This window comes from Acanthaster planci, linkage group LG02 (assembly GCF_054643075.1).
Source record: "Acanthaster planci isolate LZ-2023a linkage group LG02, COTS_SCS, whole genome shotgun sequence".
Classification (NCBI taxonomy): domain Eukaryota; kingdom Metazoa; phylum Echinodermata; class Asteroidea; order Valvatida; family Acanthasteridae; genus Acanthaster; species Acanthaster planci.
Genome location: NC_141778.1, coordinates 34417031 through 34440330, shown reverse-complemented (window position 1 = coordinate 34440330; position 23300 = coordinate 34417031). Strand labels below are relative to the sequence as shown.

The following is a 23300-nucleotide window of genomic DNA, read 5'->3' as shown; positions in this document are numbered from 1 at the left end:
CATAGAAAATGGTAAATCGTGACGTGTTTGCCCAAATAAAACTAAAAAGAAACTTGTGATTGTTTTGACATGATATTTAATCCATTCATTGATGTACTGGGCAAATATTGTAAACAAAAAATGGACAAAACAAACAATCTTCATTATTAATTACAGGCTTCAAGATTAGTACAAACTTAAAAAATATAAAAAAATAAAGCAAACACATCAATGCATGATGAGATAATAAGAATCCAGTTTTAACACTCACTTTTCAAAGAAAAGAAAAAAAGATTCATGCCTTTTTAACTTGATTGCTCATCCAAATACTATCAGTGAGTAATTACATTCAGTGACTGGCTCAATTCTCAACTTCCTTTGTTTTATTCACTGGTCCTCACACACGAAATCTTCGGCCTCGGGTTACATATTTGTTCTATATCATTAACCTCTCATTCACCATGTTCAAGCTACTGACTTATTCATAAAGATAATGTTGACACTTCCAGTGGCAATGTTATACAGATCATATACACATTTATCCCAAGCCAGTTGGCAGTGTAAATTGTTCAGTGACTCCTCTCTTATAAAACCATCACAGAGGTATTTTTTTATCCATGGAGAACACTAAAAGAGAAGGGCAAAATCAGTTCTTACAGATATGAGGGGTTATTCCCATGTCGGAGCAAAATTATCTGAGCACGAGTAAAATGTCTGAGGGCGGTAATTACCACAGTGTGGGTGTTGAACCAAAGTGACACCAGCCTAATTTTATACTGAAGCAACTTTGCCAGTTTTCCCCTTCTCCTGATAATTGTTGGCAATTTAGCCTCACTTATGCCTCTCTACTTCTCATTCTAATGTTTCACTTATTCAAGCCTGCAAATGGGTTCCATTAAATATTGATGATTCTGTCACCTGGTTGTGACAGCTTGGTTGCCTGAGTCCTTGCTATGAAGGCAGGTGTTGCCTTAATGTATCACACACACTAAATGGTTTCATTTGCAAAACAGTTTTACCATTCATCTTGTTATAATTAAGACAAATGTGAACGATTTAAAGTTTGATTTCACGCTTAAAATTTGCATTGGTCACTGTGTAAATCACTGCTCTGTAAATCTATTCCTCCGTGATCAAAAATTCTGATGAACTTATAGTAAAAAGAAAAAAGGGTTCCATTTTATACAGGCACAATAATACCATTATGAACAGAATTTCACGTTTACCAATGAGTAAAAAGTTGTTGGGTAATCATCTAATCAATTTATTTCAAAAAGTGAAACACTGACGAGTGTGGAATGATATACACAGTAATGTTATTGTTTGTCTTTGGTATCAGTCAAATGGCCTTTCTACTCCTTTCATTGGATGTCATGGAACAATTTTTCCATTATTGTAAACAAAGCTGAATTTTTAAAAAGATATTTGCAGACAGAGAGGCAAAAGCCTTGCTGTAGCCAAAAATATCTCCTTTTATATTTTCCTGTTGAATGTTGCAGTCAGAGTTATTAAAACTGAGATATTTTTCTATACATGTATTTACTGTCATTTATATGCCTAAATAAATCCACAAACATCATTCTTCAAGCTTTTCATTTTTTTTTCTCAATTTCCTTTGACCATTAGGAACAGTGAACTCTAAGAGTGAAGACTCAGAGTTTTATGTTGAAGACAGCAATGAAACTATCCAGAAGGTGTCTACCAAGTACATCTTGACAGACAAGGATGATGGAAACAGGGTGATAAAGGTAAAGGCACACAGCAATGTCCAAACATTGCTGCCTTTGTAAAAAGTGCAAGCTTTCTCATTTCTTGTTACTTTAGTATTATATTTTGCAAAAACTGAAAATAAGCTTAAAAGATGTGTACATCACTAGGTAATGTGTGCATAATCAAACTGATAAAAGGATATAGCTTAATTCTCTATAAAGACATGTTGTTAAGAAGTTTATCTCCAAGATCTGTAAGACCCCCCCCCAAAAAATACTCCTGAAAAGTCCATTTTCAAAAGGGTTTAAATTGTACAAGTAGGGGAGACTTCCCAAGTCAGCAAGAAGTGTCAAATAAAAATGTGACAGATCTTTGGTAATAAACTACATTTCAAATGATATGAAATCTTTAAGTCTTGAGTGCACTGTCCTCCAACAACGCTGTCAATGTTATTTGATTTATTTTTTCCCCACCTACTAGCAAGGAGATAACGTCATTGCCTTGCATCCAGGCCACCCCTTCCGCTACGGTCCAGCCATCATTACCAAGGTCCTGCAGGATCTGTGGTATCAGGTGGAATTCTACGATGAAGAGACTGCAGACGTACCCAGGGAGGAGATGTACTATGTGACCCCAGACTGCCATGAGGAGGTCAAGGAAGCCATCTTGGTTGGGGAAGATCGCTGGGTGGGGCACCCTGCTGTTGCTAGGAGAAATGAGGATGGTGTCTACTATTTAGGTGAGTGAGGCAATCATTACTGGCTCCATTGAAGAACAATTCTGCTGGACTGCAACGACATGCCCTACAACTTTTTGAGTACATTTCAGGTTCATGCAGTCAGTAGTTTGCGGCAGTTTTCTCATTATATATTTCAAAACATTTTATAAATCAAAATGAAGATATAACCAAGTATGTTTCTGTCTAATCGAGTCTTTTGAAAGCATTTCAAATCATTAAGCAGCCATTCTCAGCCAAATACTAATCCAAGGCTATGTGTTTATTCACATGCTTCTTTGACATTGAAAAATAAAGGGAAGATTTGGGATTTTTGTTTAAATTTCTCCCATAGCCACCGTTAAGGAACGCATCAACCGAGGGCAGTATTTTGTTGTGGAGTGGCCAGATGATATGACAAGCGAGCAACACTGCAAGCACATCTTTGGTGCCTTCTCACGTCGTCAACGTTTTGCTCTCGGTGATTATGTCCTCGCCATGGCCAGCGCTGTTAACATGACATATTACCTACCTAGTAAAATCACTGCGGTTGAAGGCAACAAGTTAGTGGTGGAGTTCTGTGACGGATCAAGGTAAAACAAAATCAAAATCATTGTAAGGTATTTGAAAATCACACTGCATCATTATCCTGTTAACATTGGCAGTGGGCTGAGTGGTTGAGATTATTGCATTAGTGATTAGATTACTCAAAGCTCAAATTCCCCAAGTAATCACAGGTGTTAATCTCAAAATTTTGTGATTCTGACTAGAGTGCAAAAACTCGGGAAGACCTGCACAAGTTTAGGAGAGTTTTACCTATTTTAAAAGGGGACATAAACATCATCTAAATCTGCAACAACTTCATGTCGAAATCCCAGGGGACCTTGAAATTGTTTGGATTAAAGTCCCACCATCACGGTTTCCTAGATCAGTGTCACATATCATCATTGCTGTTGTGTACTACCCCCCCTCAGAGTTCAGTAGCAGATTGTCTCCTTGATCACATCAATGAGACTATGGACAAATTTATGAGTAATCATCCAGATGCTGGTTTTGTCATTGTCAGAGACTTTAATCAACTAAATTTGAGCCAGCTCCTCAGTGGCAACCACTTCAGGCAAATCATTAATTAACCAACAAGAGACAATACGAATCTTGACAAAATTGTCACAAATTTGTTTGACTTTTATGCTGAACCATTAATCAAATCACCCATAGCCAGCAGTGATCACAATTCCATAGTCTGGTCTCCGCTAAAGACTTATCATCGTTCCAAAAACACAACTAAATCACGCACAACCAGACCATTGCGTGATTCTGACATATGTTTTGGAACATGGATTTGTCAGTATGACTGGGCTCCTGTGATGCTGGCTGATGATCCTAATGATCAGTGTAATGCTTTCTACAGAGTATTAAACTCGGCAATTAATCACCATTTTCCACAACGTATTACTAAACTTCATGTTCGTGACAAACCATGGATGACTCCAGAGGTCAAGAAAGTCATTCAACAGAGACAAGTGGCATTTCATCATCGCACTTGGAAACATTTACAATGCAAGGTTAAGATGACCATATATAGCGCCAAACATAACTATTACAATAAGAATTAAAAGCTTGAAAGCATCGGACCCTGCTGCATGGTATCTTCAGATAAAACTTCTTACTTATGGTTATTGGGAGGACAAACCAATCAATGCAAATGCAATAGCAAATAGCATCAATAATCATTTTGCTTCTGTAGCTGAAGATCTTCCAATCCTTGATACAGCCCAGTTACCAGCTTATTGTCCCTCCTAATCTCCCCTCCCATATGTCCAACATTGGGATGTGTATCGTGAACTCACACATAAAGTGCAGCAAGTCTGGTGGTCCAGATAATATTCCAGTCCGTATCATTTGAGAATTTGCTTGTGAGTTGACCACCCCCCTATCTCATATTTTCAATACTTCACTTCAACTTGGTATTGTTCCTGATGTTTGGAAACAAGCTATTATCGTCCCCATCCCCAAAAGCTCTCCAGCAGTGGTTGACAAGTTAAGACCAATAGGGTGCACGGACCATTTTGCTAAAATTCTTGAGGGTTTTGTTGCTAAATGGACTGTGAAAGACTTGAAAACTGATATGGATGATCAACAATTTGGAAATGGAAAAGGTTTATCTACTACACATTGTTTGATAGATTTATTGCATACTTTGTACAAACATGCCGAAACCAGGAAAGCAACATCCACTCTGGTTTTGACTGATTATAGTACGGCATTCGACAGAATCGATCACAACATTGCCATAAAGAAACTGATCGATCTGAATGTGAACCCATCAATGAATTTCAAACTCCCTCATGAACCGCAAACAGTGTGTGCACTATAGGGGTCTTACATCTGACTGGGTTACTATGCACGCCGGAGTTCCTCAAGGGACAAAATTGGTCCCCATTGTGTTCTCTGCTCTTTTTAACATTGCCTGCCAGGATTCCAATGACTGCATATACCATTGGAAATATGTGGACGGTTTAAGCTTGATTGAAACCCAACACATCCATGAACAACCTACTCTTCAAGAGGCTGTAAATGATTTGGTTCAGTGGTCACGAAATAGTAATGTGTCTCTGAATCCCACAAAATGCACCACTATGGAAATTAATTTTATGAAGGAGCCTCCAGCATCACCTGTAATATGCATCAATGATCAAGTCTTTGAACAATCACAGACGGTTAAATTGTTAGGGGTTCACATCCAGCATGAATGGGACACTCAAATTAATACACTACTTCAACGGGCCAAAAGCATATTTCTTATGGTTTGTGCTTTAAAGGCCACAGATTCCCAATTCAAGATTCAATCACTGTCTATAAAGGGTACCTGCACCCCCTACTTGAGACTGCAGTCTCGGTGTGGAATGGTGCAATCACAAATCGGCAACAAAATCAGTTGGAAAAAATTCAAAAACGTGTCCTTAAATTAATGTTAGGGACCGATTATAATGATTACGATGATGGTTTATACTCAGTCAAATTAGAATCTTTGACTGACCGTGGTAGATCACTTTGCCTTAGATTTGCTAAGCACTTGATGAGAAATGAGCACGTCGCATCCCATTCAGCATCCTGAATAGTAGAATATTACATCAGTCTAAATTAGTATCCGAACCAAGATGCAAAACAAACAGATTTAAGAACAGTGCAATCCAATATTTATCTTAATTAAATCTATGAACTGATCCATGTGATTGTGTAGAGGTTTTTTGCATTGTCGAATATGTGTGTATTTTAAACTGTGGTTATATGAATTGTCTCATATAAATAAATATATTTTTCTGTTGATTCAATTCCCATCCCAACCAACACTGTATTCCCCACCCACCCCACCCAATCCCACCCCAACCCTACTTACCTCGACTCCATCCCCCCTCCCCATATTTTTGACACCTCGTCCCACACTACCCCAATATTTACCTTTTCAATCCCACCCAGTTTTAATTCCCTCACATGTATTATTTCCCTCACATGTATTATTTCCCTCACATGTTTAACCTTTTTGTGTGTTAAACATACGTAATCATCATGATGATTTATTTTTATTAAATGTGTATTAATCTCACTTAATTATATTTTGAGTTTAAGAATAATTTTGTATCTTATTTTATAATAGTATTTGTCAAGATGATTTTGTATATCCTTTTTAATTACATGTAATGTATTTTTATTTATTGACACAGTCTTACACAATTCCGCGTTTGTGGCGAGAAGACTGATATAATAAACCATTCAATAATAATAATAAAAGTAGCAGTTATCAATACAGTGTCACGGTCACCAAGATGTCATAGTTTCATTGCGTAAAATGGTTAACTAATGGTATTCTCTTTACAAGTGGACCCAGCATTGATGCTGCATATCTTTAGTTTTTACATTTAAGTATTTCATATCTCCTGTCTTTTGTGCAGCTCGAATAATGTGGACCCGATCCAATGTTTCTGGCTTTCGGAGGGATATTATGAAAGCAGCCAACTCTTCCACATGCGAAAAACTGCTGAGGTACCTGCCATCTTACCTACACCTCTGCTACCGACTCCGCCTAGGTCACGACCTGGTTCAGCCTCCAGCATTAGTTCAAGGTCAAGCCTGGGGTCAAAGTTCAAAAGGTCTGGTTCAGTGACATCTAGCATTTCTAGTAAAAGCAAATCAATTTCTTTGGCAGCTGATGAGTGGTAGTTCTTTCTGTCAAATGAAAGTGATATTTTGAGAATCTTCAATCTACACGCTATATCAAATAGCAATACTTGCAGGGTTTGAGTGCATCATTCTGGACATTTATGTCAACAAGACATTTAAGCGCCATTTTATCTATTTCTATCCAAGATTTACCCTCCCAAAATCAAAATCATATATGGCCGATAAATCACATTTTCCTCAGTCAAAAAGATGAATAATCCCCCATGGAAGATTTTACCTCTTTTTTTTGGTCACAAATTTCATTAGCAAGTGGTTTCAGGGTAGTGTGTGATACAGCAGTACATTGATCCAATTGAAATGAACAGAAACACTTAAAAAACCTAAAAATCTGGTTTAATCTAAGGGTGTGTGTGACCTTACTCGATTTCTTGAAATTCTTCATAAAGCTTGCATACTTTGATTTTCAATCATGTGTGAGGTGTGCAACTTCAAATTACGCAATGTATAGAGTGCAAAAATGCTTTGAAATTATGGAATTGGTAATTATTTTCTGTATCACAGTTTTACAAATAAAAGTGTGCATGTAAAAATTAATAGTTCAAGTGTAAATATTAAGAACTGTGCTTTATATAACGGGTTTTGCCCTTACCCAACGTATATTAATAAGCACTGCATGCTCACTGCTTGTCCGAGAGCTTACGAAAAAATCTCACAAGCTTACCCAAACCCGTTATATAAATTGACATCTCCTTAACGCAAAAATACATCTTGAGAAAAAGAATTGTGCTCCATGTATAAATACTTAAAGTTTGTGTGATAGTGAATGGAATAGTATGCATGGAATGAACACTTGAGAAACTGATTCCAACTAGTGATAGCTTTGACCAAAGCAAAGTGTGTTCAGCACTATGCAGTGTTTGATATGTTTGGATGACTTTCCATGCATAAATTGTCTATGCCAGTAAAACAATACTACTTAAAATAATGAAGGCAGATATCCCATCATGCTCGTGCCTAATCATCGCTGAAGTTCCATACCAGGTGCAACCGTATGTACAAAGATGGTTGCTCAAATTGTGTTACACTAAAGACACATCACCCTGAACCGCTTTTTACTTTGACTTTGCTACCCAAAGGAACTGCTTCTTGAAAAAGCATGAAATTTTATTCTGTTGCTGATTTCATCCATTTTGTGGAGTGATATGAGGTTAATGTGAACTAAATTGAGTATCACAAACTATAGCTAGAATGGTGTTCTTAGCTTGTAATTTTGCTTCGGAATGTGAAGGTTATATCCTGTCTGGTTGCACACATAATCTATTTGCATTATGTGTACTTCAATGTTTCTCGAACAAGCACACATTATCTTGACTTTATCTTGAATATGAGGTTTCTTTGTAGAGAGAGAAAGCAAATGTAATAATGATCTAAGGTGCCTTACTACCACAAACAAATATGTAAAATTCAAGGAACTGAAGAAGAATTCCTGGTAGATATTAGCCTTGGAAAATTGATAATGGCTAGGGCAAAGAAGGGGTTTGTCTTTACAACCTTGTATTTTATGTGAAGTGATTGTGAGTTTCAAGAACATCAGTCATATATTGTAAATTTGTTGTTGCAAATTTGGTTTAAAAACCTAAGGCAAAGTTACCCCTAGCAGTGTAAACATTTTAAACATTTAAAATGCTAAAAATCAGGGCCATCGCAGATTTGTACTTAACCAAAAAACAGTTGTGTATAAAGCAGCACCGTGTACACATACATCCGTTTCCAGAAAAGAGTATGGTAACCACAGAATAAAAAGTAGACCAGACAACCTTTTCCAAGCTCTCGTCTTCTCCGCTTTCTAGCTTGTGGCGCTATTTATTTCCTTGCACCGGGTTCCCCACAATTAACACGAAATCCCCGTCCGTAAGTTCTGAGGGCGAAATCGGACGTGTTAGCATGTACATCTCTATCTGTGCTCAGAAAGTCTAGAGATCGCGTGTTCGAGGCCGAATTACGATGCAACAGTGGCCTGGGGGTGAGACTTGGGAGGTCTAGTCGCGAAACCCGAATTCGAATCACTTCCCAGATAATGTTTTTTTTTCTTTCAGCTGTGTTGAATCTCATAGATAAATATATGGGACGAGCATTAGTTTTTCGGGGACCCAAAGAGCGGAGGCGGTAGAGATACTGCCTCCTGGTCAGAAGGCCCCCGGTTCGATTCCCACTCGGGACAGACGATCGAGGCAGGGAAACCTGCGCTAGGTCGGAGTTCCGTGGCGCTTGTCTAGGGAACAAGATAAATAAAATAAAATAAAATAGAACTTTTACGCTTTTTTACAGTGATATTATTGAAGTAAAAAGAAGTAAAAATCCCTTTCTATCCGACGTGGGATTCGAACCCGAACCTCCAGTTTCACTGTTCCAGTGCCAAGCGCTACAGTGCCTACCACTAGGCCAACACGCTCTTCTTACTTAAGAGTGTTCGGAACTAATATATAAAGATTCTGGTCAGATTGCGCAATAAAAAAAAAAACGACGCGCATGCGCGATAAGCACGCGCATGCGCATTAATTAGTTTGTGATTTTCTTTATTAAGTCAGCGCGCATGCGCTTTAATGCCATCAAGATTTCTTGCTTGTGGTTAAGTCAGCGCACATGCGCTCTCCTTCCACCGGCGTCCCTCGACTCGTACTCGACCGCGCCCACCATTTCAGAACACTGTGCAGGTATTTTGTGAGACAAATCTGCGTGGTATATCAAGTTGAGGGAATGCAATTTAGCGTTTTAGGACTGACGAATTAAGTTTGTTCGCAACCTTCAAAAAAAAAAAATAAATAAATAAAAAATAAATAAATAAATAAATAAATAACCACAGGTAAGTTGTACATTTTAATTTTGTTAAAGGTATACTTAGTTACCCATACTTGTGGCAAAAATTATAAAGCATCATTTGGGATCGTGCATGTGCATCAGATCTTGGAATCTTTTTTCAACGAGTGAAGTTTCGTCTTCGATCTTAGACAGATCTTTAGCTTAACCAAGCGTATCCGTCTGACAGTGTAACCCAAGTCGAATGTAATTAATTGCAGTTGTGCGTCATAAGGCCACGCGTGTACGCATTCCTGAATATCGCAAGACAACGCTGAAGATAAGATACGGCAAGATTAAATTAAGAGACAGATGTGGGACTCCTTGCTGGGCAAATGAAAAGCGCGCAGCGACGGTATAATTATATCACATGCCTTCTACAAACTCATCTCAATCATCCCAGCGCCCCCATTGACTATAGAGTACCGAAGTGTGACGTCACTGTGAACTAGAAAAAGCAGGGTAAACGAATGGAGTACGCGCGCGTGTTGGTTCACGCGCTGGTATTCACTTCGGTACTCTATACCTGCCCCAGCTACTAACACATAAATTCTCCCCATCCCACTTAGTTACAAACTTCAGCTTAAATTCCTTCGCATTCACAGTTTTCCTTAACCGACCATTAACATAAATAAAGAGTCGACCTTTTCTGCCTGTCGACCTTTTCTACGAAGTCTTGGTTAGTCCTTCATTATTCCATGGCATCTAAAAATGGCTAAGATGACTATTGCCGAAGTTAGGAAGGATTGAGGTGTATACAGCTCAGTAAGATGCGAGGAAGAAACTTAACTCCCACAGCTACATGCTATTTCATTCAAGGAGTTAAGAGTTAATAAGGTCCATTTAGAACAGTTCAGATTTTTATCAATTGTAATCTGTTCTCCAGTATTTATATATGGGCGGGTAACAAAGGAAAACATTGCCCCTCACCCTTCGACAAGATGCGGGATCGAACTTAAGGACGACTGTTTGGTTATTACCGTATTACTTTGTTTAGGAAAAAGGTTTCTTTATTTGTTTTTTGTTATTGTTTGGGGTTTTTTGTGGCCAATGATGTGAATAAACAGGTGATGTAACTTCGCAGTCTTGTAAAAAGGCGTCGTCATTAAACACGGATCCCGCCGTCAGCGGCCTGTCAGCGGCCCCGTACATACTGCGCAGCTGGCATGATCATTCGGTGTATCAACGCCGGGCAAATTAGCAACTCAAGCCTGTGGTGGATGCATCGACCCCCGCCAACTCTTTTAATTGAAACCTCAGCTAAGATTAATTACATTTGCTATAGTACTACCTAGATGCCGGATGGCAAATAAGATTTCTCTTTAGACTTTTGCTTCCGGCAGGGGTGACGATGGATGTGGTTCAGGCAATGCTGGTTGCGGGGTACATTTCTTTTCTGCGATGCATACTTTCAGGTGGCGATTATTGAAAATGTAAGGCATTTTCAATCAAGTTTGTGAAATGCTCCACAAAATGACAGAAACGATCCACTTTTTGTGAAGTGATAAACAACATGTTTTCTCTTTTCGTTCATTTAAGTTGAATATTTATCGATATGACACTTTTAAGGAGCGTCAGATTAGTAATATGTATAACACACCAGAGACAAAAATATAAAAAAATAATGGAGGCTAAAGTTTATCAAAAACTAGAGCCATCGCAGCCTTTTCTGCTTCAAGAGGCGTGCTCCTGAAGCCTGATGTGCAAGCAGAGAAACCAGCAGCTTCATAAGACCTGAACAAAGTGACAATAAAAGTAAATGTAAAAAGGTTTCAGGAAGAGAAATGGACGACAGGCGAAAAAATAACAAGATTTGGTGCCTGGATGTGGTGCAGTTGAAAAGAAGTCAAATGAAATCATGGGTGTTGTCCAGCTTATTTGGTTTGAGCGTTCGCAGAACGGTGAGAGTAATGACTAAGATAAGCTGGATGAAAGGGTTTCTGGATTTTACACAAAAACTAGTCAAATGGACCTAGGAAAAAGGATCCGACAAGATGTTCCACTGAGACTTGATTTGTCCTGCTAGAGATGCTTGGAAGGGGTCTTGAATGATGGACCACCATTAAGAAGGAAATTGTATGCGTTGGCTGAACCAGAAAACAGCTGAGAGCACAAAGCGTTTCCAAGCTATTTGATGCTGAACATTTCAGCGCCAAATTCCAAACTTATAGTGTTGGATATTAGATGACAGGAAACAAAAAGCCGTGTATACCGAAAAAATAACGATTTAAACTTTTTGTTAAGATAATTCTCACAATCAACCAGCATGAATAATGTTATTATCGTTTTTGAATAGGTTAACCCCACCTTTTAACACTAGCACACTGATTTCTTAAAAGCCATTGCGGATTTAGAGGGCTGCGCACCGGGCACACACCCCGCAACCACCTGCACAGCGATGAATTTTACATTGGCTCCATAGACCTTTATTTATTAATATGCAAAGTTTGTGCACCGGAACCGAAAACAAAGCGTGTCCGCGCTGTCGGCGAACACGGCGAAGAATTGTTCTGTGTCGTGTTGTAGCAATCACAACGAAGATCGTCGCCAGAAACTAGCTTTCATCGATTTTCAAAGAACAAGATCCTGCAGAAAAAGTGGATTGTTCAGATCAAACGAGACGAGGGGCCACTTTTCAAGGGAGATTTTGACTTTGAAACGACATCATTGGCCACTTAAGATATTTGTATAAAAATCGTATTCACTGGCCCTACATCATACACGTTATTGCACCTTGGTGCAGTCCAATGGATCCAGTCTCTTCCTTCTTCCGTGATTGATCGCGCCTAGCATAATGAAATAACGTCGGTAATTTTCGAATTAGCATCTATAGAATTCTGAACTAGGAAAGGAAATAGCCCAGTCATTAAATGTAACCCACTGAATGAGAAAAAAGTCTTCAAACTGCTCGCTTGTGGCGACAACCGGCCGTTCAGGCCAAGACATAAATGGTGCATGCATGCAACGTTAGCAAAAAGTTCCAGATACAATACCGTTAATAAACTGCTTATCCTTAAGATTATGAATTTAGGCTTCTGAAAATACTTGGATCCTTTACCAAGCTGTTGCTCTCCAATGCTTTTGGATCCCTTTTTGACGAAATCCTCCAAAAACCCGAAGGTTATCTCGGGAACCATGGAAAGATCCCTTCCGTTTACAGCAACCGTGACGCGCGAGTCCCCTACAGCCTCGTTTTAAGTTGCCGCGAACAAAATTTGCATGAATATTAAGAAAGGCCTATTGCATTTTCACTGTAACTACGGGCTTCCCACTGTACGCTCGCATCTGAATCCAACTTTGCGCCCCTCTTTCGGAAAATCCTAGATCCGCCCTTGAAAACAGTGCCGGTATGTACGATTTTTTGCACCAATTCAAACAACATGAACAAAACACAAAAACAACACACCACTCCTCCATCCACTGAGGGGTATGGACAGTTCCAATCATTTCCGATGCTACTGTAAGTAAGGGGATAGAATGAGATTCAGTTCCGAAGACATTTAAGTTGAAAAATGCACAGAAGCAACTCCTTTACTTTTGCTAAAGCGGTAATTTATTTACCCACCTCTAGTTTTACATGCGAACAGAACTGTCGGCGCCCTTAAAATGCCTCAATTGCAACTCGCCAAGCTGCAAAGTGAGCAAGAACTTTGCCTAAACTTGAACGCTCTGCACGGATGACGCGGTTTCTTTCAAGTATGATAGAAGATTGGGTCATTGCCAGAGGTACATGATGTAACTCGTTGAGATGGCCTAGATTAACCGACCTCACAAATCAACCAGACGTCTCTCATATGCACAATCATCAAACCCATCTCATCCGGTGCCGCTTCATGCCCATAGACCATAATGAACGTATCTTGGTATCTGCATCAATTTATTGTGGCTAATATGGTTACGTGTTTGTATTCATTCCAACACCTGACGGGCGTACCCCCCTCTATTCACTTTGAGAAGACTCTGCTGCAAAAGTCCTTGATGAGAGCTGTTCGCAGGTAGACGATCTTCTGTCAATTTTTCTTACTTACAGCGTGTGCCAACAGAATGAAAGCATTTCCTCTTTTCTAGCCATAATTCCTTTCTCTTCTAATTGAAACTATGGGCATAGTTCATTCACTCTACTGACTCAATAATATTACAAAAGAGCAAAGTAACAGCTTCCAGATTACTATAGTAAACTAGTCAAGGATGATTCTAATGTTAGGTTGTTTTACTAGCATGGAAGATTTGCCTCCTTCAGACAGTTAGGTTAGGTTGTTTTACGAGTATGGAAGATTTGCCTCCTTTAGACAGTGTCTTGTGGATTCAACATTTTTTTTGTGACGCTCGTAGAGTGTGTTCCAACTATTTACAAAGATATCACGTTGTAAAAAGGTTTTGTCTTAGCTACTAAGAAACTTCAAACGGGACTTAGGTTGTTTTACGAAAACCCTTCAGAAAGATGGCTGAAAAGTCTGTATCAGTTTGCCTGTTTTTCCTCACTCATTCCGGCAGAGTAAGAGCTAAACTAAGCATCAACAACATCAGGGATGTCATTCCCCGTGACGTGGTAACGTAGCAATGCCAGCCGTCAGACTGATGAGAAAACCGCTCACGATGGGCTGGTTATTCGTTTTGACAGGTCGTTTAGCACGAGTAGTACTGCTGCCAAAGAGGAACATAATGTGACTACCAAGCACTTCTCAAGTACAGCAATCATTTCTTATCGTTCCAAAGCGAACGGAGTTATTAATGAACAAACCAGAATGGAAGTTTTGATGCTCATATATCTCTGTCAGGCAGAACATCAGCCCACAGAATTGTATAACTCACTAATAAGCACCCGAGAGGGTCTTCATTCTCACAATATTCCAGTAATACGCGTCCACTGCTAAACTGAATTAAGATAACACACAGCTCATGATCGATGACGCACTGTGTACTTGAATTGAAATGATGGCTCATTCAAAGGTACGTCAAGTAACAAAAGAACGCGCTCTAAAATTCCGTTTTGCAGAATGTCATGACAGCACTAGCCCATTTGCTTGAAACAACATTCACTAAAACACTGGAATTGTATTTGAATCCTTAACATTTAAAGGAGACACTGGTATTCCAGATAACACGAAATTCCAATGTTCATGCGGCCCCTTTTGTTGGAAAATACAAATGGAACGAACGACAAGAAGTCAAGCAAGATGCTACTGCCTTAAACCCGTTATTCTCATCAGAAAGTCGCCCTGTAAAATTAAACACGTGCATTAAATGGCAAAATTCACCCATTTGGTATCGATTTTTTTTTTACTGGTCTACTTCACATCGATTTCAACCACCTCCGTCAGGTATATTATTCCCGTAAAGCAGCAATTGCCCAACCTCCTTGCTTGTTATGAAAACATGCCTCAGCAAACCTGAACTGATTCAGGAAGAAAGAAAAAGGAATGACCTCAATCAGGTGCTTGGCCTTCACACCTACTCTACACACAGCTGGGACGTGTCTATTCAAAGTACAAAATCTTTATACTTTGGGAAAAAACTGTAGGTTTACTGTTCCAGTACTTTCTTGCCCTAGGCACGAACAACACTAACTTAAAGTCAAGTTGTTATTAATGGCACGGCAAGGACCGTTTCGAATCAGTCATTATGAGCACTAAGAAATCGAAAAGTCAATATCGTTTGCACGCAAGCGAGACATTTTTCCAGGCGAAAAATCCTGCTTTGGTTCATCAGCTTTGAAAAATATGAATTTTTTTGGGGGGGGGGATTTGAGAAAGAGGGCAAGTATGAATATTAAAAAAAAAGAAAGAGGGCGGCCATTCGCCAACTGTGTATTGCAAGTTATTGTGCCTCCATGTAGGCCATCTGTATAGCATGGTCCAATGACGACTGCATGTCACTGGTGACGGAATACTAGATAACAACAATATATAGCGGTATCATCTAATGCCCCTTCTCCATACTCCCCTTGTTTCATTAATTCCTTCCTCGTCACTTTTCCCGCCTATATTCTGAAGGACGCCCTCTGTGGCCGGAGGTAATGAGTTTTGTTTGTCCGTTCGGTGCGAAGTTCGTGTGCGGCCTTGAGATGCGAAGCGACGTCGCGGCGGGGTATATGATGATCCTTGCTTCGTGCGTGGACCGAGCAGAGAAAAAAAAACTGGCGTGCGCGGTGAATCCCTATCGGTGTTCGGAGACGGACACCCTGCTGCTCAACGACATGAAGGATAAGCCTCAAGATTACCTGGTCTCACGGAGGAAAGACTGAGCCTATACCCGCTCGCATTTCACTAGTCCTGCTAGTGCATAATTCTTACCCATTTAATAAACGGCCATCTACGGTGCTTGTGCGTGGATGTAGAAGGTGCAGCGGTGTTTATGGGATCGTGAGTGCTGCGTGACCAGCCTACCCGACAACTATATTGAACGCCCCAACAGTAAGACTATATTTATTGCTTATATGATATGTAATACCGGTACTCGAAGCAATGCACGTGTATTATACCACTACATATACAGCACACAGAGTGCACTTGGCACGGGAAAGTGTATGATGTTATGGTTAGTACACTGTCAGTCGGCATCAACACAGCACTGAAGCCATCATTATGGCCTGGACGCCGCACGAAAATTTTGCCCGCTAGCGGTGCTCCAAGTGTGTACATATGGATATAGGCCTGTCAGACTTTCTACCTTGGATGTCTTTATTGCTGAATGCAGCTCGTACGTAGACTAATCAAGCATACCAACTCTGATTTATGACATAAACTTGTGAAAAGAAACTAAGACATCCACCCATAGTCCTATCGCGCATGTGTAGGGAATTCCTGTTGCCTTTCTCACCTTTGTGTACAGTGCAGCATTTGTTTCATCCCGTGCGCTATTAATCGGAATGAAAGCGATAGTGGCTTTCGCGACTCCCACTATTAAAGGTATCATTTAATCTTATCATTGCTCTGTGAGCCAGTGGGTAAAGGGCAAGACAGCACAAAAATTCCCCAAATCCTCTTCAGCAGACTGCTCGGACAGAAAAGTACCAGACTAAAATAAAGAGTGCAAGAAAACAGCACCAACTTGGACCCATCCGAGTTGCCCAGAAACAATCTCTGTTCCGAAATTAGTAGCTCTGAACTCGGAAAGCATGTGTAGCTACATGGGCAGTAAGATGAGCAAGACGTCGGGGATGTCTGAGTGTTCCCCCGAGGAGGAGATGCCGACGCAGACACAATCCAGCATGTCTCTGTCTCCGGACATGTCTACCGCCTCCTTCATGTCCATATCCAGTGAGATGGATGAAAAAGATGAGCCTGTCAGCAGGAGGAAGCTGGATCTGAGGAGCTTAAGCGAAGGAGTGGCAGCTCTCGTCTTTCCCTCGGTAGGTCCTTCATGCAATTTTTATTCAATCCATAATCTCACAACAACCATGCTTATTATCACTGTATACACCTCCTTCAGCAGGCTGACATAGATTGACTGCATGTGGGGGGGGGGTGAAGTTGAAGTACCTAAGATAGTAGGTCGGTACAACAATGTCACTTTTGAACAACTTATAACTAAGATTTAGGATACATGTGGTATATCGAACATTGTCTCTAAAGTGTGAACCTGTTTTCCCACTGTCAATTTTGGGTGATTTAATGGCCACTCTTATCCGCAGCTTTGAAATTGTGAAGCGGGACTGGCGGAAAGCTTTGATATACTTTAGCCTGCTTGCTTCCAGTTAAGTTAATTTGATATATCTTGGGTCACAACATCTTCCAATGTTTATTTTCTCCGAATACATGATGTAATTTTTTACTGCACTACACTTCTGAGTTTCGATCAGGCAGTAAGGTTGAAAAAGGTCCCTTTGCTCCTGGCTAATACAAGGCCACGCGTTCATGGTACGTTTGCACTTTTCAATCAACGACTACAGGGAGCGAAGAATTAAGAATTAACTGAAAATTAAGGTGCCTCAGGCTGGAGAGGCATGTTAGGTCCCTTGTTAATCATGTCGCATTTTTGGCATCAATTCTACGGGTAAAGTACGCAGCTCATGATAAGCAGCAATGCTGTTATCCGGGCCTTGTCTGGCGTAATAATCCCGCATATCGATGAGGTCATAACCCACCACATGACTGATCGCCTGAATTAAAATTGGACGGACCAGACACGCGACGACCTGGGCTAAATGACTCCATTTCCTCTGCCAAAATCCTGAAGACCCGCTGTGTTGATTATTAAAATGTCGTTTGACGCAGGAGAACGAGTGCTCCTCATCCAACATGTCTTTAAAAGGATGCATGTCAGCGGGACATTTTATGTACATCTCTGCACTTTGGGTGGGAAATAAAAAGATTACAAGAAAAGTATTTCACGATACTGGGCATGGCAGAATGCCATTTTCAAGGACATGTGGTATCACTTTGCAACTTCAGTTGAAAAAAAACTAAAAATGATATCAAGACATAAATGATTCCACTGAGCAGATCGTGCACCGGCATTCACCATATAAAGACACTGGGCCTGGCTTTGAATATGATGGTATGGGGGCCTAACCTGCACTAATTCGGCGTGTATTCAGAATATTCGACCCCTGACCATTTACCCGAAAGAGGCTAGAATGTTCCTTACGGCGATACGATGCAAGCAAAGACAGGGCGCCGATGGGATATAGCTACAAACTACTACTGGCTCCCTATCAGGTTTCATCATCAACTTTACTGACGAAGGACGGTGACACTGTAACGCGTGATGCAGCTCTAATCAGTTCTCTAGCCATTAATCTTTTCCGTATACCCCACCCCCGAGTCTAGCGAGATGGTTGTTTTGCCTCTATCTACTCTCCCCCCCCCCCAACGAGAATGACTGGAAGATGTCAACAGAAACCCCGGCAAGATACTGTGTTTACTCCCGGGCATTTCCCTACCTGCAGCCTGTGTGTTATCGATGGATGTGCATATTTACTCGGCTGTGTAGGCATACTATAGAGGAGAACAGTACTCAGGCCTTACTCTGCCTGTCGGTATCGGCTGGTAGAACAGCTTCAAATCTGAGGATAATTCAAAGACTTCCCCGGAGTCGACTTTCCTAAAAAGAAGCGAAAACAGGAAGAAAACCATTTAACGTTATTACACACGCATGGAGGCATTCTAAATAGGTATGTGCAAAAAAACTTCATCGGTTCTAAAGCAACAGCTTCATCTCAAACAATGATTTTGGTCAACTTAAAAAAAATCACGTATTTTCGTAAAATTCACCCTATTTACTCTTAAACGTCGGTCCTCAAAATGGATCCTTAGAAGCCTTATTACCTATCGAGAGAGAAGGAAATAGTCATTGAAACTCATCAAGCTACTTACTGACAAAAGACCATAGCACTTGACATCACATCCTCGAACTATCTCTTGCTATTAATAAACGAGGCTTTTATGGCAAAATGCCAATATTCCGAATGCCAAAACAATAATCTGTTATGGTATTATGTGATATGGTAGACGGGATATAAGCGAGGCTCAAGCTGATAACGCTTTGAAGTGAGCGTTTTGCCTTGCATGAAACAAACTTGAATATAATATATTGAATAAGCTTTCTAAACTGATCTCTTCCAACGGAAAACAGACTTTAAAAAAGAACACACTGAGAGAGAGAGAAAAAAAAGGAGTGCATTCGAACCACAGACATCTTATCCTCAATACTGATCCTTTCTCGTATCCACTTCACCACGCCAGCCAGCCCGACCGAACTTCACTTTTTTACTTCTTTTATGCTCACAGAACGACATCATGATGCTGAAGATGATAATCCAGGTACCTATTATTATGTATTACCGGCATGCTTCTGGCAGTGGTATTTTGCTTTAAAAGACTTTACAGCGGTGGGTCTTCGGATTCAGGTGGACATTATTGTATCTTATGTAGCACAAAGCTTTTTTTTATGAATGAGAGTGCCTCCTGCATACAGTAAATAAACATTAAAGGGCCAATGTTTATCTCCTGCTTCACCTTTAACTGTGTGAATATTTGCTTTGCGAAATATTTAGTCCAACACTGTATCATACAGGAAGAATGCAGTGACAACACTGCCAAAGGGCTTTCGTTAAGTAATGATGCCGTCCAAGATATTCCGCGTTGTAGTAATACTTCAAATACTCACCATATCATCATGTTGGGCCCAGAAGCTGCTTGCTAAAGTATGCACTGATGATGTGTTTCAAAGCTGCGGGCAATGTCCTCCATTACATCTTTTCTAGGTCACTACCAAATACAAAGAAGAAGAAAAAGAGACGTTTTAATACACAAGGCGTAAAGATGGCCAAAAATACAACTTTTCACGTTGCGTTTCGATACTTAATGGTCCGGAAGAAATGTGCTCTTGAAAATTTCAGCACTTTCGTATCTGGGTCAGATTCTGTAAATATTAAAGTGGGTTGATGTCTCATTTCGAATATGGTGCAAGTTCTAAGTTGTTTTGCTCTTTCTATTTATGTCCCTGAGCGACTGCAAACTTTGAGCTGGGTGTATGTTTTGATTCTTTTGAATTTGTCACATTTCTCGCGAGTTTAAAACAGCATACTAATTTAACAAAATCCCCGTATATGGAGCTTAATTCAACACTTGATAATGTCGGTACAAATTAAACTGTTACAAAATTGACTAGTGATGTGCACCGGATATGTAATATACATCATATTAGCACATCCATCATCAACATCAGCTATTTGGTAACGTTAAAGATGCACACCAAGGCCGCACAGACCCTGCAATATTCAACAACATAACTCTGCTAGTTTTTGAAGTATCGGAATATCGCCAATTACAGCAATGATGCTTTAACCATATGCAAATTGTCGGTACATTGTCAAATTGGATGTCTTGAAACGGTGCTGTTTGCATCATGCAAGAATATGAAGTGCTTACAATACACACGCTTTAACTTCACCTAAATCTGCATGCGGTGAATACTAAAATGTGTTATAAGGGGGAAGCCAGTTACGATCCACGTGCAAGGGTCCCCGTAAAAACCGGTCAGGGAAAGAAAAATCAGCAGAACAATAAGTTTTATGTTTGTACAGTGTTTAAACCCAATCTCTGATTTACATTGCAGAATAATACATTTGAAAATGCAATTAATGTTCTGACGTCAGACCATAATGGCTTGTGCAATACTCATGCAATTTATACCAACATTATTCATTTGTTACATACGTTTTTTTCATTAAAAAAATCTATTTTATGGTTAACGCGACAGCTGCATCCTCATAATGCGCTGTTGCGTCCTGGATGCATTTCAACCTCACAAACTCATTCCCAAGACCCAGTAGGAGCATGTGCCTTACCCATGCTCCAGGTCCGCATGACCAGGGGACTGAACTCAGCGGAAGAAAACATCATCATGGTGTTGAATAGAGTAATGCCCCATACATAGACCTAAATGCCTATACAAAGGGTGCAGAAAATTGATGAGGGCTTATTACACGCTGGGCACCAGGCGTGACTTACGATATTAGTGGAAAATTGCGATCGGTTGAGAGAGGTTGAAGGTTCTTCCCCTCACATGGAAGAGAACACTCACGGGAAAATCATGAATGACGAAAATAGAGTATTAAACCAGTTTTAATAAGCAATTAACTTTAGTGCTGGAAATCCAAACCATATGGTGAATTCGATGTATCAAAACTATATTGTGTACCTGCTCCTATTGTAAACTAAGCGAAAGTTGGAGTCATTTTTTTTAACGTTTGAACCACAGCACCTTGTATGATAGCCTCGTATCTTATTTCTGGATAACGGAATGACATCGTATGTTCGGTTTACGGACATTTTTGGGTTGAAGCATTGTGATAACTATGCTAATGGATGTTTTGTTTCGCCCGGAATGCTGTGTTATAGTAAATACTTTCCTCGCTATAAAGGTACAGAGCGACCATATCGAAAAAAAATCCCAAATTTTGTAAAATTCCTAAATTTGCAACAAAAATCTAATCAAGGCATGTACTGAAGGGTACACTACAAATCTGAAAAAAACCGCTTGTCTCACAATATTATTTTGTCAGTGAAGAAAGAAAGAAAGAAAGAAAATAGCAAACAAACACACAAGCAAACACACACACACACAAGTACAGGTAGTTTGTAGATCTGGAGTACAGTTCAACCTTTATTAGGGTCAAATGCGCCACTCACGTGGGAATGCTTCGTAAAGTAAGCTTTAATCTCTCAAGGCATGCCGATGGAGACGACAATCTCATTTGACGACAGATTTGGGTCAGAACTCCTCAGAGACGGGAGATTAAAATACACCTATATGAAAAATCCTTGCTCTTGAGAGCAACGTTTACGGAACATAGAGGAAAAATATGATTGGACAGCTGATGTAAACATATGACGTCAGCGAACTTAAAATAAGCCAATTATATCCTTCCCTTGATTTCCTCGGAGGTCTGAACCAATTGATGAGAATGATAATTCCAGCACAGTTTTAGTTCCCTATTTTATACCGAAACCGAGTTGCTTGACCTACGATACATGGGGAGTGTCTTTGCGACACCCTTTCAATCACATTAAGCATAATGCTTACGTACGTGCTATTTCAGTTTACGGACCTCACCAAAATGCGAATCAGTAATACTGTTATGAGATCGACGCTTACAAATTGGGTCACATGCGCGCTCCGATCGAACAATGATTTGAACTCGCTGCCACAGGGCACAGCCGCGAAGTGACCTATCTGAAAATAAGAAGTTACTAAATCCTTCGGTATACTGTCTTTCCTCCCTATTTGACGGCTGTCGGGACTATAGGACAAAATTAAAAAGAACGTTGAACAAGAGAAATTTATAGTAAAGGGCCTGCAAAAAGGGACCTGCCGCCAAGGCCTTGACATTGGGAACATGCATTTACCTGCACTTTCTCAACTTTGCGAACAAAGAAAAACTTGTATTTCATGCTGCAAACAAGATTTACATCTTTGTAAAATTTCAAAGAAGCCTGCAATTCAGGAAACTCCAAAAGGAGTCAAACCTCTCCTTCCAAAGTGCACACCTGGCCGGGCCCTGCGCTCCGGTTGCACATGAATGTTGATCTGCTACATGTTTATTCGCAAGTTTCAAATTGTCAGCCCGCTAGGGCCACTTATTGCAGCTGCCAACCGTCACGGGGCGTCAGCGGACAGACGGGGCATTTCTGTGACGACGAAAATTCTCATTATTGAATATCCGCATAAACCACTGATTTTTAAAAAAATCAAACTGCGTACACCTATTAGCCTCTGAATGAAGTAAACTGAACTTCACCTCTTTGTTTTACCCAATTAGTCCTTTTTCTACCTTAGTCCCCCCCCAAAAAAATCATGAAATAAACTAACGGTGCAAAAAAGGGTCGTGTCAACATCATTATGCCTGAATAAAGTAATTCTCAACTGACTCAAGATGTCCCTGAAACAAATAATACGTCCAATTCTGATAGCCTGACTTCGAAGTTGTATGTTTCAGATAATAGACAGTTTCAGTATTCAAGTCATGGGCGTAAATCCCGGGGTAGGAGATATATCCCCCCCCTTGAGAGGTGGGGTGTGGGCTCTATTGAATCACCCCCCCCCAAAAAAAAACAAAAAAAAACAAAACAAAATCAAAGCTTGTCTTGAAAAATGTTTGGATTTCCAAACGACCAAAACGTTTCCAATATCACTAAAAGGGAAAGCAATTTTAAAAAGCCATACATTATTCTGATGTAAGATTCTGCATGAATTTGATACACATTACAGACGTTCATCTTCATCATGAACATTGCACCTACACAGTGTATATGGTAACCCCCTTTTCAAATTTCCATACCCGGGCAAGTCATCCGCCCACCTTTCCCCATCCCCATCCCCCCCAATTTCAAACACAGATTTACGCCACCGT

At 40.1% G+C, this 23300-nt stretch overlaps 3 protein-coding genes across 7 annotated transcripts in view; 2 read left to right on the top strand and 1 right to left on the bottom strand.

Moving 5' to 3' along the window:
* Positions 1-8406, top strand: part of LOC110983728 (von Willebrand factor A domain-containing protein 3B-like) — a 39980-nt gene extending 31574 nt beyond the window's left edge. Inside the window, exons 28-31 of the mRNA XM_022243224.2 lie at positions 1606-1727; positions 2170-2428; positions 2760-2997; positions 6358-8406. Of these exons, the coding sequence (XP_022098916.2) occupies positions 1606-1727; positions 2170-2428; positions 2760-2997; positions 6358-6625 (887 nt within the window). The 3' untranslated portion in view covers positions 6626-8406. The remainder of the gene's footprint in view (positions 1-1605; positions 1728-2169; positions 2429-2759; positions 2998-6357) is intronic.
* aasdhppt (aminoadipate-semialdehyde dehydrogenase-phosphopantetheinyl transferase) overlaps positions 60-23300 on the bottom strand; it is a 120360-nt gene continuing 97119 nt past the window's right edge. For 2 of the 5 annotated variants that reach the window (XR_015424540.1, XR_002598766.2), the window contains 5 exons: positions 19553-19653; positions 18327-18487; positions 6465-6535; positions 2937-2982; positions 60-2395 (listed from right to left, as the gene is read on the bottom strand). The gene's annotated coding sequence lies outside the window, so the exon portion shown is untranslated. Of the gene's footprint in view, positions 2396-2936; positions 2983-5444; positions 6536-18326; positions 18488-19058; positions 19654-23300 lie in introns of those variants that run through there. The other 3 variants (XR_015424541.1, XR_002598768.2, XR_015424542.1) reach the window with 3 other exon arrangements.
* LOC147800167 (guanylate cyclase soluble subunit alpha-2-like) overlaps positions 15499-23300 on the top strand; it is a 41675-nt gene continuing 33873 nt past the window's right edge. The window contains exon 1 of the mRNA XM_087133688.1: positions 15499-16793. Coding sequence (XP_086989814.1) covers positions 16560-16793 — 234 coding nt within the window. The 5' untranslated portion in view covers positions 15499-16559. The remainder of the gene's footprint in view (positions 16794-23300) is intronic.